Source organism: Nicotiana sylvestris, chromosome 9 (genome assembly GCF_000393655.2).
Source record: "Nicotiana sylvestris chromosome 9, ASM39365v2, whole genome shotgun sequence".
NCBI classification, from domain to species: domain Eukaryota; kingdom Viridiplantae; phylum Streptophyta; class Magnoliopsida; order Solanales; family Solanaceae; genus Nicotiana; species Nicotiana sylvestris.
Genome location: NC_091065.1, coordinates 135,363,348 through 135,375,572, shown reverse-complemented (window position 1 = coordinate 135,375,572; position 12,225 = coordinate 135,363,348). Strand labels below are relative to the sequence as shown.

General features: G+C 38.7%; 1 protein-coding gene across 1 annotated transcript; it reads left to right on the top strand.

The window, feature by feature from the left end:
* The first annotated feature begins 1,951 nt into the window (after positions 1 to 1,951).
* On the top strand, positions 1,952 to 2,389 carry LOC138878272 (uncharacterized). Its single transcript, XM_070157940.1, has one exon. The coding sequence runs from the start codon at positions 1,952 to 1,954 to the stop codon at positions 2,387 to 2,389; it is 438 nt and encodes a 145-aa protein (XP_070014041.1).
* Positions 2,390 to 12,225: the final 9,836 nt, after the last annotated feature.

Sequence of the window (12,225 nt, the reverse complement as noted above, 5' to 3'; positions counted from 1 at the left end):
ATAAGGATGGGATATCAGGATCAAGTTAGGGTTAGGGTAACCCAAAATTGTGGATGGATTGTTAGCATTAGTTGATATTTTTGAAGGATAGTGCAAATGTGGTAATAGATCTCCTTGTGAGACACCTAGATGGTGAACTCTAGAATAGTAAAATCAGATATGAGTACTAGAATATTTAGAAAATTGAGAAGATAGGCAGTGAGATCCTATAAGGGACAAATATTTACCTTAGTATGACTCCAGCCCCGAGTAAAAAAAAAGAAGGGAGAATGTTAGGCATTCTGAAGAGCCAGTGAGATGAAGCAAGGGGAGCTAAAAATAAAGAATATTTTGCTGAAGTTCTTAGAATAAAGTGATAGACAAAAATATTAGTCCGAGAATAAAAAGAGAGTGAATGAAGCATTATGAGTAAGATATGATAAATGGATTGTAACGGTAAATCAAAATATGATACAGTGACAAAGTCTATAGTCAAGTGAAGGAAAAGACAAGAGGTGACATGCCTTGAGGAAATAAAAGAGTATAAGCCATAAAGTCATATCCCCATTTCGAAAAAATGAGTTGGTGACTCCAAAGTGATACCAGAAGGAAAAGTTAGACCCCCGGAATAATAGAAATCAATATGAGCTAGTGAATAAGATAAGTTGAACATGATTAGGGACCAAATTATTTGATAATAATCGGCATCAAGAGAATTACAAAGATTGCGTTCCGGCGATAATAGAATGGATAACAGAAGAATAACCTTTAAAAGTCATTCAGGAAGATGCTTCCCTAAATCGAGCATTGTAAGCAAAGTTAAGCTTAAGGGACTAAGTATGCCAATTACACTAGGTGTAACCCTCGTAAGTAAGGAATTCAATTATCCTTGTTACAGAAGGGTTACCGCAAGATGAGTAAGAGTCCATGAATATGTGAAAAGACTCCAAAGATTAAGATGTAACTATGGAATAGTAAAGAAAGAATGCGGTAAAAAGGTGAAAGGAATGAGATTGCATCTATTTAGATCCTACAGATATGATACGACTCTAGAACATTATGCAAGCACGACGTGGGGGAGAGGTAGTAAGGGTTCCAGCACAAGATGTTATTTATAAATAAGTGCAAATGAACACTTGATACATAAGGAGCTAGTGCGAGAGGTAAGTTAAGACTAGTTGAGGAAATAAGGAAGTAGGCTTCAACTTAAGCATAGTGACATAAAGAAAAAATGGTCTTGTAACAACAGTATCACAACAACATTGTATGCACTCTATAAGAAAGTGGCACATATGGTGGCTAATGAACGGGAAGAAAAAAAATCAAAAGGTGATATTCAAGATCATATGGGTTGCATGGAATTCCAACATATGAGGGCACTAAGATGAGCCAAGTATTCATGCAATAAGTGGAAGAACGATCAGGAAAAGCTATTGCTTACATTTAAAGACAACTGAGAAGGCACGAAAGAAAATCTATGATGCTACCAAGTAAAGGAAGGTTTTGAGTAGTATGAATCGATATGTGTAGGTCGCACGCTAAAGTATCATGTAGCAACAAGGTTTTAGGTAGATATGACTAAAGGTGTAAAAAGGTGAGTGAGAAGGTGACGAGAACAGGTAAGGCCTTGAGATTATGCGCATCAAAATAAGAGAGCTGATGGTTTTCATAAGCTATAGAAAGCTCGGTACAGTCTGAATGAACTCAGAGGAGTCTAAGAATATGAGCAATTAGAAGAGATGAAATGCTGCCCTGGTAGTAGAATAAGGGTGTAATTGTGAAAAATAAGAGGATGACGTTTGGGCCTTCGATTGAGTAATGATTTAAAGAAATAGGATTTCATGGATGGCATGGTATTAGAATACCCCCCATAAGATGAATCACGTTGGGATGATATGAAGTACAGTTATTGAAGTATAGTGTCACCCCTAGGTAGATCAGGAAAATCACTTCAGATGTTCCCTAATGAGACATGAGCCCTAGTGACAATGTATTACGCCAGAGGCGATGGTTGGAACTAGTGAAAGACTATGATGTTGATATTTTATACAATCCAGGGAAGGAAAATGTAGTAGTCGATGCCCTCAGCTATACATCTATGGGTAGCTTATCATATTTACAGCCAGAGAAGAGTGAGATAGCTTGTGAGATTCATCAGCTAGCTAATCTTGGAATTCGATTACTAGATTCAGGTTGTACCAGAGTTACTATTCAGGACATGGCAACATCCCCTTTAGTAACTGAAGTGAAGGAATGCCAGTATGAAGATCCTGTGCTAGCTCATTACAGAGATAAAACCCCTCAAAAGGAGAAGACACCATTTGAGATTACAGGAGATGGAGTCCTGAGATATCGGGGTCGATTATGTGTTCCTAATGTAGTAGGGTTGCGCCAGCAGGTTATGGGATAAGTATTGAAAGAGTAACCTAGATTGTGTAGCACACCTCGGTAATAATAAACCTAAGTAAGTGTTATAGTACCTTATGACCTACTTAGATGCACTAAATCCATAAGGACAAATAACCAAGGCTAGGAAACAAAATGTAGCAATAGTTTTAACTTCGGCAAAGTACCAAGCAAAGAACTTCAGTACACCTATATATGCTCCAAGGGACATCTTGTTATAGTTCTGTATATGTTGACAAAGTGAGGCGAAGAGATTGGCAAAAAGCTGAAGAAGAGAGAGAGAGAGAGAGAAGATCCGCACATAAAATGATAGAGTCATACATGCTGCATCACAAAAGGTAGTCAAAGTTACAGGACTAGAAGAATTCCGATCACAAGTCGTGATGTGAGATGAGGCCTAAAGGGGAGAATGCCCTGGTCTTTGAATTTATTCACAAAACAATTGCTTAGATGGTAAGGAAAATATTAAAATATTCACGAGAGCTATAGATTATGAGACTAATAAGCACATCAGTCAACATTCGAGGACGAATGTTCTAAAGGGGGGAATGATGTTACACCCCACGTTTTTGTACGTGAAAGTATATCGTAAGTCAATTGATATAAGCTCGGAAATGATATCTTCTTTGAAATTATCTAAAGTGATTTAATGTTGTTACACCCCATACTTTAGACGTCACTGTCATTATAGGATTATCTAATGTAAACTCAAAAAGGACGAAATCCTTCTACAAGGATAAAAATGGTTTAATGAAATCTTAAGTAAGTTAAGATGAATATGAGACTTGTTAATCATGATTTAAATGAGCTTAAAGTCATGATATGTATATATATCATTTTTGGATAAGAAATATAAAGTTTGGGGAAAATCGAATTTAAGTTGCGGAAAATAAGGATTTGCCTTGTAGTGAAGCGTTTTGAGCAATATATTTCATGTGTTATATGAGGTCTTTTTGGGGCATATTATATATAAAGCTGAAGGTCTTGGAACCTACTTTCCAACGGTCTAAACCATTTATTCATATGACATCGGGGTAGAGAAATATGAATTTATAAATTAGGGTCGCCAAGTCACATCGCTGCACTTACTGGCAGTTTTATAGGCCAAGTTTTCTCTGAATATATTGAGAGTTACATGGATGTCTTTATATGGAATTAAATCCTTATTTGTCTAGTTTCCAACACTACAAACTGTTTGTCAATACGATATCGGAGTAGAGAGATACAAGAGTCCGAAGTAGCACTACTCAAGCTGCCAAGCAGACAGCTTACCCACCTACTTGGAGAATTGAAGCAGTGGTCTTATCCCTTTATATCTCGTAAATAATATAGATTTTACTCACACAAAAACACTCTCAACATCTCCAAAACCCTCCCTAACATATCCCAAGATCCCAAGAACAAAACTCAAGGAAAATCAACTCAAATCATCATCAAAGGTGTTAAAGACTACAAGAGAATGCTTCTATGGTGTTGTGGTGTGATTGAGGGCTATTGTGGGCTAAGTTTGAGATAGGGTTTCGAGTTGTAGTTATTGTCCAAGGTATGTATAACATCTTCTTGATTGTGCCTAAGGTTAATCTTGTGTTGGTTGTGTTGTATGAGTGAAAAACCATAAGATGCACTTGAAGGAACATGGGATATGGTTGTCTTTTTAGTTGGACTGTTTTGTGGCTAAATATATGGTTTGTGGTAGCTGAAAATTGTGAGAAATAATTTGATAATGTTGTGGCTTCTGTTGTTAAGCTTTTATAGGTGTTAATTAAGTTTATTGAAGAAGAAAAAATGAAGAAAAAAAAGTGATTGACAATAAAAATTAAGGTGCTAAATGTATGTGGTTGTTTTGGAAGGCATTTTGTGGATGTTTTAAACTAGAAATAATATGGTACATATAAGTATGATGTTCTGAAGGTTATAAACTAATTTATGGAATAAGATTTTGATTCAATTCATATCTTGTTATGAGCAAAAACGAGCTTGTCGCTCAATATGATTGTTAAGATAGTCGGAGAAACTCATATTGGATTATATTGTTGTTGTTGCTATTGTTGGTTATAGTTGTTGTTGTTGGGATGTTGATGACCCTTAATGGTCTTTGGGATGTATTAAAAATAGGGGAGTTGCTGCTCGATTTTCCTTAAGCCGTACGACTAGCCAAATACAATGGTACAACATTATATGTTAACGGCAATATCATTTCACTTGTTGTAGATGCAAGATGATGTGTCGAGCTTGGTTGAGTAATAAGGAAGATATCATACAGTTATGTTAAGGATATCCCTTCTTTTCTTTTGTCATGATCCATATGATACAACGAAATGAGCAAACATGTAAGCTTTACAAATGATTCTATTCTAAGAAGTACTAGGGTTGCCTATGTTCTTGATTTCTGATATGTCCTACTATCATATTGTCTGTTCATGAGTCTCATGACATTTTGAGAGATCTTAATGACTTACTTCATTATGCATTGTATTCTTTTATACATCATATTGACACATGACCAGATGTTGTTACATACGCGTATAGTATATGTATATGGGGTATGGGAAAAGGTTATGACAGTATATATGTATCACCACCTGATCAGTTAGTATACGTTGATGATTTTGCCCACATAGGCCGAGATAATATGATGAGATACCCTTAGAGGCTTGATGATATTATGTACGCACACATGTATGCATGAATGACATTTATAAGCACATGCATGACATTATAAATATTTTATGATTCACAGAGCTACTCAGACATACAGGTTGAGTACTTACTCCATATTTCTTTCATGTCTTTTATATAATACTTTTCATTCCTTACATACTCGGTACATTATTTGTATTGACATCCCTTTTGTCGGGGACGCTGCGTTTCATGTTTGTAGGTCCTGTAAGACAGATTGACAGTCCTCCTAGTAGGCTCAGCTCAGCAAAAGGTGTTGGTACACTCCACTTGCTCCAGAGTTTCCTATTTGATCAATATGATTTTGACATGTATTGATTGGTATGGCGGGGCCTTGTCCTGACCTTTATGATGTTTATGTACTCTTTGAGGCTTGTAGACAAATGTCAGGTATATAGATACTTCTATGGCCTTGTTGACCTATGTTTTGAGTTTAAAAATTATCATGTCAGCCTTTTAGGCCCGTATGTCACATGTATAAGTTTCTATATCATGTTGGGCCATCCTATGTCTAGTATTCCCTTCTGTTTTATTTTTATTATCTCTTGATGGCCCTTTTGGCCCATTTACCAATGATACTACGATAAGAAAGATATGTTATGTTGGTACTCGGGGTAGTAAGGTACTGGGTGCCCGTCGTGGCCCTTCGGTTTGGGTCGTGACACCACCAGTTTGGGTGACTTGGAGATACCAAAAAAGAGCTCGAGTGAGGCTTCCTCGAGCCTTAAACTGACCAATCGGTTTCTAGCTCCAAGTGTTGATCCCGGGCACAAGCGATCGATTCTCAACTCGGTCCCAGAGGATGCTCGGTTCCTTTCTGCTCTCGTAAGGGTGGCTAGCTACCTTCGGTGTTTGGTAACCAAAGAGGACCAGGCTAAGATGGACGAAGTGGATATGCCTTTCCTGTTCAATGATGCTCAACAGGCATTGAATCGGGTACCCTTAGATACCTTTGACAAATTTAATGCTTCATCATATTTTGGTTTGGTGCTCACTAAGAAGAAGGATGCCTTCTAACTTTCTTAGCGAGCAAAGAGAAGTGGAGGTTAAGAGCCTTCGAGCTAATTTAGAGGCATCCCAAAAAGGGCATGCAGATCTTGTCGAGCAGGTAAACAGAATCTTTGAAGTTACTGAAGAAAAATTAGGCATAGTGACTAATGATCTGAACCCGCAGGTCCAATAAAAGATTGACATAATCGGGCAGCTCCGTGAAAAGGTAGAGACTGTAAAGATTAAGTCCAAAGATTGGAAAAAGAACATGGATTGCTTGGCCTTAGAAAAGGAGACTGCCCGGACCCAGCTGGCCTCGACTGAAGTTCAGCTCCGAAATATAAAGGAAAAATCCTTTGTGCAAGCCAAGAAAATTGAGGAGCTCCAGTCTCAGTTGGGTTCTGCAATTTTCGATCTGGAGAAGCTGGTCACAGAGCTCGAAGTGGCCAAATCGGAGGTCGAAGCGACCGAGGCCAATGTTGTGGAGTGGTGGCTGTTTACCGGACCTATGCTAAAGCTGCTTAGGTATGAGCAAAGGAGGTCGCCGAGGCTGCTCAGGTTCGAGTAGATTAGGTCACCGAGCACGCCAAATGTCAGTCTCGGAGGGAGACTCTCAAAGAGATCCATGCTCGGGGCTTCGATCTTTCAACCAAGATCAAGAATGCTAGGAAGCTTGAAGTTGAGGCCGAGAAATTAGCTTATCCTGATGATAATGACAAATTCGAAAGCTTGAGCGAATCTGAAAGCGCGTAAAACCCCAAAGGCGTAGATTCCACTCCCGAAGATGGAGATGACCAGGCCACTTAGGCATTTAAATAGTTTTTGTATTTCTGTCGAGGCCGCTTAGGCCTTTTGTAAAGAACTTCCATTGGGCCGTGTTGCCCTTGTAAAAATATTTCGATGAATATATAAAACTTTATTCCTTTCCTTGGCTTCTGAATCTGTTAATTTATGTAAGAGTCAAAACGTCTTAGCATAAAATTATGAAGTTGTATTCGAAGGTCCAACGTTTGAGATGGTAAGGACCGATAGTAAGTACTACCCTTGATTGTTTCCGATCGCTAATTCCCAAGTGAATGTTCGAACTTTATTTAGAGTTGCCCTTAGACTTAACAGTCGAGTGAGGATTTGCTCGAACTCGAGCTATGGTGGCCCTTGGGCTCTATAGATAGTCCCCGAGTGAGAATTTGTTCAAACTCGGGTTAAGGTAGCCTTTGAGCTTTGTAGTCGAGTGAGGAATTTCTCGAACTCGAAGTAAAAGTGACCCTTAGGCTTTATTATCGAGTGAGGAATTACTCCAACTCGAGATAAGGTAGCCCTTGGGATTGATAGATAGTCCCCGAGTGAGAATTTACTCGAACTTGGGTTAAGGTGGCCCTTAGGCTTTATGATCGAGTGAGTGTTTTCTCGAACTCGAGATAAGGTAGCCCTTGGGCTTTGTAGCCGAGTAAGGACTTGCTTGAACTCAAAGTAAAAGTAGCCTTAGGTTTTATGATCGAGTGAGGATTTGCTCGAACTCAAAATAAGGTATCCCTTGGGTTTTGTAATAAAGTAAGGACTTGCTCGAACTCGAAGTAAGGTGGCCCTTGGGATCGATAGATAGTCCCCGAGTGAGAATTTGCTCGAACTCGGGTTAAGATAGCCCTTGGGCTTTGTATTCAAGTGAGAATGATTTCTCGAACTCGAAGTAAAAGTAGCCCTTAGGCCTTTATATTTTTGCTTCATTTTGTGTCTTTTTCGAAGCCATTTTGTTACGGGTTTCGAACGTCTCCGAGCCGTGTTAAATTTGTCGTAGTCTTTTAGTTCGTGTGTATCCTAGTGAGCTTGCTTTCTCGGGTTATTCAGGCCTGCCTAATATAACAGTCCCTGAGTGGGTATGGCCGTGGCCTTTAAATTTCAATGGTTGCCTAAGAGGTCTTATGCCCTCGACGTTCAATATTTCGATTTGTTCGAGTTTATTTTATGGATGGCAGTCCGCGAGTGTGGGAGTGACTATCCAAACTCTGGTTACAATCGACCCTTAAGCTCGTTCCCATAATAGATTGAAAGTATGGAATTATAAAGTAGAAAAACTTTTTCTAAGACATGAAATAATTGCAAGGAAAAACACCTCTCTTTATTCTTGTGAAAAATGATTATACATGCGTACATGTTCTGAGCCAGGGCTCGAACAACCTATCTAGGCATGGTTCGTTCGGCTGTTTGGCCCTATCGTGACCCTGTCATTATAAAGTAATTTTCTCGCAACAAAGTTGACATCCAAAGGATATGCCCCCTAGTATTCGAGGTTTATTGAAGGGAACCTCAAATACTATTAAATGCTATCGTTGACACCGATTCGTGGTCGGCCTTTGATTTTTGAAATAACACCCGAGTGGGTATAGTCGTGGCCTTTAAATTTTGAGGGTTGCCTAAGAGGTCTTATGCCCTCGGCATTCAATATTTTGATCTGTTCGAGTTTATTTTATGAACGGCAGTCCCCGAGTGTGGGAGTGATTATCCGAACTCTAGTTACAATCGGACCTTAAGCTCGTTCCCATAATAGATTGAAAGTATAGAATTTTAAAGTAGAAAAACTTTTTCTAAGATATGAAATAATTGCAAGAAAAAATACTTCTCTTTATTCTTGTGAAAAATGATTACACATGCATACATGTTTTGAGCCAGGGCTCGAACAACCTATCTTGGCACGGTTCGTTCGACCGTTAGCCCTATCGAGACCCCGTCATTATGAAGTAATTTTCTCGCAACAAATTTGACATCTAAAAGCAATGCCTCCCAATATTTGAAGTTTATTGTAGGGAACCTTGGATACTGTTAAATGTTGTCTTTGACACCGATTTGTGGTCGGCCTTGGTTTTTGAGTTAGCATAATCTGTTGTTGCGTTGTTAAAAAATTTTGCCGAAAAACGCAATTGGGACAAAAATGGTTCAAGTGAAAAAGATTGCAACGCGTGCTTTAAGACCTAAAGCCTCGTCCCGCTCCTCGTCGACAACCTACAAGTGTTAGTCGAAAAATAGAAAGAATTGAAATGGGGTCGTACCTTCATTTGGATTTCAGATGTTTAATGTGATCTTCCTCAATACCAAGTCCCCGTGAAAATTGACCTCGATCGTTTCTCCTCTCATTCCGTGTAGAATTTTGCCCAGATCCACTGTCTCTACGGTCCCCATTATACGGTTGATATCGATCTCTTTTTGACCTTGGTTCTCAGTCTATATCTCTCTAGATTCTATCCACGGGCCTATTACGATAAACAGACCTATAAGGAGCCCCCAGTTGATCATCCTCAACCCTGATTATCGATTGATACCAATTTTGTACATCGGCCCAAGTGACAGTTGGGTATTCGATCAAATTCTGCTTTAACTATTGTGAAGCTACTGGACATCAAACATTAAGACCTTGAGTGAAATCTTGAATGGCCCAATCATCGGTGACCAGTGACAAATCCATTCGTTCCATTTGGAATCGAGTTATGAATTCCCTGAGCATCTCGTTATCCTTCTGCCTTACCTTGAAAAGGCTAACTTTCTTGTTATGACTTTAATGGCTCCGGCATGTGCCTTTACAAAGGAATATGCAAGCATAGCAAATGAGTCAATGGAATTAGGCGGTAAATTATGATACCATATCATAGCACCCTTCGATAGAGTCTCCTCAAATTTTTTCAACAAGATAGATTCGATCTCGCCATCTTCCAAGTCATTTCCTTTGATAGCACACGTGTAAGAGGTGACATGTTCGTTTGGGTAAGTCATCCCATTATATTTAGGAATCTCGGGTATAGAAAGCTTCTTAGGGATCGGCTTCGGAACTGCACTCAGGGGAAAGGTTTTTGTACAAACTTTTGGAATCTGGACCTTTCAATATTGGTGGAGCCCCTGGGATCTGGTCAACCCTGGAATTATAGGTTTCTACCTTCTTGTAATTTTCCTTGATCTTCTTCTCCCATGTCTCGATTCGCTTTGACAATTCTTCGAGCATCTTAATGATAAAAGGGTTGGTCTCTAATTCCTTCTCATTGGACCTCTTGGAAGTCAATTCGACCTTGTGTATGATTTCCTGGGATGGCTCGAGTTTGACACTGCTCGATGTGTGATTTTGATTTTGGAGCTGAGCTACTGCTGCCTGTTGGGCTTGCAACATTTCGAAGGTTACCCACATGCTGATCCCGCCACCGCCTTGTGCATTCTGAGTAGCTGATCAGGTACCCCCACGAACACTGTTTCTGGATCGACAGCCGAATTTCCATTGATGGCTAGATGCAAACTGACGTCGATTGGATCTACAACTAGAATTCCATTGAGGCCAGCAGAGGGCACAACATTTCCTGGTGCGATGTTTTCATTCTAGCCGTGGTGGCTGAGATCATTATCTATGTGTTGAGGTACTGACTGAGAGTTCGACATTTTTTAATATTGTAATCAAAGACACTTCAAAGAACAAACGTAAAATAGTGTGTGTTACGAAAACTGTACCAGGCAATCACTATTATCATTAGCCACATGGTGGGCGCCAAACCGTTTATCCTAAAATGGATAACAATTAAATTTATACCGTGGTTTTAAGGACACGGGATTTACTTAGCATAAATTCAGAGAAAACGTAAATTGACAATAAAATTAACTGCGAAAATAAATAAAGCAAACAAATAAGATGTATAACTTTAATCCTTGAGCTAGGTTGTCTCTAATCAAGTGAATATTTCGCCGAAAAGTATGAACACAATAAAAGAAATTTTGAGAGCTTAGAGTAAGAGAATATATTGCTTTATATAATGTGAATATGATGCCATTTACAAATGATCAAACCTCTTTTATATAGTAGGGGAGTCCTACTCATGGTACAATTCTAAATACAGTAAGGAATCCCATGATTGGCTAATTAATCGGCCTCTCTTGATGCGTGCCGGGATTTGCGCCGTGATCCTCGCCGGATTGCGGATATTTCGTCTTTACGTTATTCAACCCGGTAAGCTTCCCTCGATCTCCATATTTTTCATTCGATCTTGATCGATCTCGTTCTTGGTCGGTCTCGGTCTTGGTCGATCTCGGTCTTGGTCGGTCTCGATCTTAATCGGTGTCAGGGTCTCGACCTTGACAACCTAACTCTGCACCATAGTGTGATATAAATCGAAGCTGATCCTTGACTTATTATGCTCCAGCCTCGATCAGTCACACAAAAAGACAAGCCCGATTATGATTGTATACAACCTTCTTCCTTCCACACTGTGTGGCCAACACTTATTTTTTATTATCGACTCCTTTAAATCTCTCTCGCTTCCTCTTCTTTCTCCCAATTGCCCTAGGTATTTCCCTTCTCCCCGATCTTAAGATTTGTTTGTTCCTTTCTTATGATTTATTTTAATATCTATATTTTATTATGTACATTATAAAAGCAGATTTTGATTCATATACCTTATGCAAGCAATAACATGGTTAAATGTTGATAATATTTTGCAGATTGTTTGAAAATATTCATTTATTTAAATTAGGTTATATGTTGATACTATTTGCATATTGTTTGAATAAAAATTTATCTTCATTTCGGCTACTCGGATGACTTAGAACAGGAGCAAGTAACTGGCTTAAGCTGCTTCTAGTGGTCTCCAATTTTTACCAACATTTGACATAAGGAATTGAAATTAATTTTAAAATCGGTTCTTTGGTAATAAATGAATGTTCCCTGCCCATTTATGTAGAATTGTAGATTCTCATTCCTCCTTGATTTTCAGTTCCTCTTTTATTTTGGGAGTTATTATGTAAATTGATAATCGTCAATCTTATTATCCTAACAAGGACAGAGATGTGAATTCTCCTTAATTCACATGGCTTCATCTTGTTAAAGTAACATTCAACTCCTTTTTGGTGTGTTATATTCTCTACGGGTATATAATATTTGTTTGTGCCTGAGAAATTTCTTGACATTCTATTGGACATATGACATTCTAATAAATATTTTTATCCGTCGGACAAGATCGGAGATCCTAGAAATGTGATTCCTATTTTTTTTTTTTGCTCTTCTGGTTCCACCTAATTAATCCGAAAATAGAAGATAATCACCTCGCTTACTACTCCTAACAATGAAGCAAATTGCATTCCCAATTTCTACAGGAAACGAGACACTACAATTTTTCTTAGAGCAGGTTAAAGGAATGGAGAAGCTAA

What these genes read in the sequence shown, in the direction of transcription:
- LOC138878272 (XM_070157940.1), top strand. Translation starts at nt 1,952, where the DNA reads ATGAGCCCTAGTGACAATGTATTACGCCAGAGGCGATGGTTGGAACTA.